This window comes from Suricata suricatta, chromosome 4 (genome assembly GCF_006229205.1).
Source record: "Suricata suricatta isolate VVHF042 chromosome 4, meerkat_22Aug2017_6uvM2_HiC, whole genome shotgun sequence".
NCBI lineage: Eukaryota > Metazoa > Chordata > Mammalia > Carnivora > Herpestidae > Suricata > Suricata suricatta.
The window spans coordinates 81,922,880-81,925,773 of record NC_043703.1 but is presented as its reverse complement, the minus strand read 5'-3'; the positions used below and the strand labels follow the sequence as shown (position 1 = coordinate 81,925,773).

Sequence of the window (2,894 nt, the reverse complement as noted above, 5' to 3'; positions counted from 1 at the left end):
CCCACACCCGTGCCCCCACGCCAGCACCCCACCCCTGCAGAGATGGCCCACACCAGTGCCCCCATGCCAGCACCCCACCGCTGCTGTAAGCGCCCCTGGGATGGCCTCGGGACACACCAGGAAAAGCATTTTCTGACTGACAGGCATCCCAGGGTACTTGCACTGAAAAGTGAAAATATAAGGCACCCAAATATAGAACTGGATTTTTCAGATATCAGAAACTGATAGATAATTCATCGAACCACGTTGGGTAGAGAAGTATTTTGGCATATCAGACTGCTTGTGAGGTACTCTCCTCCCAGAATCCAAACTGCATTTTAAACTGTCACCAACTGAACTGACTGACATATGAGCATTAACAAAACAATAGGGGCGTGTGGGTGGCTCAGTCGGTTCACTGTCCGGCTTTGGCTCAGGTCATGATCTCACAGTTAGTGGGTTCGAGCCCCACATTGGGCTCCGTGCTGACAGCTAGCTCAGAGCCTGGAGCCTGCTTTGGGTTCTGTGCCTCCCTCTCTCTGTGACCCTCCTCTGCTCATGCTGTCTCTCTCTCTCTTTCAAATATAAATAAAAACATAAAAAAAATTTTAGAAAATGATAAAAATTACCACCTGAGACTATTTGACCAAGTTCCCGGATGTATTTTGTCCTGCATTCAGTTCCAGCATAAAATTTGGCATGAGGAGAGTCTACCTGATTTTCCCCTTAAGGAGGACGACCTCGCCCGCCCCAGGAAGCCATGTTGACGGTGGGTCTGATTTCAGCACCTGTAGGTCTGCTGGATGATCAAGGCCATCTCTCCAATTGGTATGAACCAGAAACCAAGTTGCCCTCAGAACTGGGCAAGTTTCCCTATGAAACACTAGGTGGCAGTAGAAGATCAGCACATGAGTCATAAAAGTCCGGGGCTTACTTGCAAATTTTTTATTTTTAAGATTTTAAACATGGGGTTTGAACTCACAACCCTGAGATCAAGAGTCGCATGTGCCACCAACTGAGCCAGCCAGGAGCCCCTGGAATTCTAGCTTTGAAAGAGGACCCCAAGGGCTTTCCGTCCGAAAATTAAAATGGACTTTTAGCCATGGCGGGACAGAGATGTGAGAACAACGAACAAATCAAACAGATGCAGGCTGTGTGGGCCTGCATCAGCTCTGCCGGGAGTGGCGGCTACTTACCTGACGTACTGGAACGCTCTCGTCTGCGACCCGGATCCGTACACCTGCGGGAAAGCAACAGTCAGGCCGCCCGAGAAAACCACACTGAACTGGGAAAATGGGGCCTGGGAAACTCTAGGGGCGCAGGCTGACCTCAGAACTGACACCAGAGGGGGGGCAGTGACGCCACAACTCACTCTGTACTTCAAAGTCACGCCCCCAACACTAGAAAGTGCCCGTATATGTGTATCAAGTCTGCCTCCAGAGTCTCCACGGCAGTCTTGGGACGGGTCATGGGTCACGCTGGGTTCTGGGCTCTCTGAGTCCAGCAGGTGACGGGCACACACAGCACCCGGTCCACACTGGCTGCCTGTCAGAACAGCCTGGCGTCAGTCAGACCAGTCACAGAATCTTTGCAGGGGCAGCTGGCATCCCCGTGTTTTCACAGCCAGTTCCTGGGCGACTCTAATGTGCAGCCAAGTTCAGAACCACCCAGGAAACTCTGGATAGGAGACAGAGGCGGCAGGAGAGAGCAAGGGGAGGGCTTCACGCTCCAAGTGTGTCCTCTGCATACGGTCATGTCTGCAGGTCTCCGCTCAGCTCCTTTCCTCCACCAGCTACAGACTCTCTTGTCTAAACATCCCCTCCTTGTGACACTTCTCTGGCTCGTTCTCTAGGCCAGAATGAACGACTGCCTTTCATGCTCAGCCAGTCACGCCCTTCCTCTCGACTCCGCCACTCACACCAGCTTGCTTGGCTGTGGGCTCCTGGGCACAGGCACGGCGTCTGACTCACCTGTCCCCTGCTGTGGCACACACCACCAGCGCTCCGCAGTTTAGCAGTTTAAACCACTTACTTAGAATGAAGAGAAAGCACCCCCTACAGTCACAGAGAAGGAAGAGGGAGCCACAGGGCTTTTGTTTGCCTGTTTGCCGGGGGAGAGGGGAGATGTGGTCGCTGGGGGGTGGGACCACCTTCTGGGACTGCCTGATTGCCAAGCTGGAAGAGAACAACACTGGCACTGCTGTCACTGGCTGCCTAATGCCAAAGAGCAGCCGAAGGCCAAAAGCCCCACATCCACACCAGCACCCGCCCCCCGCCCCTACCCAACCAGGCCCTGCTTCCCAACAGGGCTTCGCTGGGCTCAGGCCGCCTGACAGGAGAAGCAAATGGGAAGGGACAGGTGAGAGAAAAGCGTGCCTCGCACCTGATGCCTTTTTCTTCCTTTAAAAGGTTTATAGAAGGCTGTGTGCGAGAGAAGATGCTATGTGCCCCTCTCCCCAGCAAATACACCCACCCTGTCCTCAGGAGGACCTAGAGCCTTGCACACCCCTGGGCCCAAGAAGGCACACCAGGGCAGACACCGCATCTCACCAACAGTCCTGGCAACAAGCAGACAAGCAACAGATGCTACAACATGAATAACCCGGGGCCCGGTGCTGCTGGAGAACTCTGCATAGCTCCCAGAGCTGCCTAGTTTTCCTCTAAGAGAAGACAGCAGGCCTTTGAGTAGCCCTGGCTTCACTTCACAGAATGAAAGAGGAGCAAGAAGACTCAGCGTCTTGCTCAGTCTGAGTAACAAGGGCTATGTGCAGGTCAAAGCGGAATGGTGAGTCAGGAATTCCCAAAAGGGAGAGGTAAGCCAGTGGGCGGATAGGCAGCCAAGAGCATGAGGAGCACTACCAGGTAGCACCACAGGAAAGAGGGGAGAAACATAGAGAACACTGCAGGGGAGCACAG

At 53.7% G+C, this 2,894-nt stretch overlaps 1 protein-coding gene across 6 annotated transcripts in view; it reads right to left on the bottom strand.

Moving 5' to 3' along the window:
• UXS1 (UDP-glucuronate decarboxylase 1) overlaps positions 1 to 2,894 on the bottom strand; it is an 89,641-nt gene that overhangs the window by 9,905 nt on the left and 76,842 nt on the right. For all 6 annotated transcript variants that reach the window (XM_029937068.1, XM_029937070.1, XM_029937071.1 and 3 more), the window contains one exon: positions 1,176 to 1,219. In XM_029937068.1, the coding sequence (XP_029792928.1) occupies positions 1,176 to 1,219 (44 nt within the window). The remainder of the gene's footprint in view (positions 1 to 1,175; positions 1,220 to 2,894) is intronic.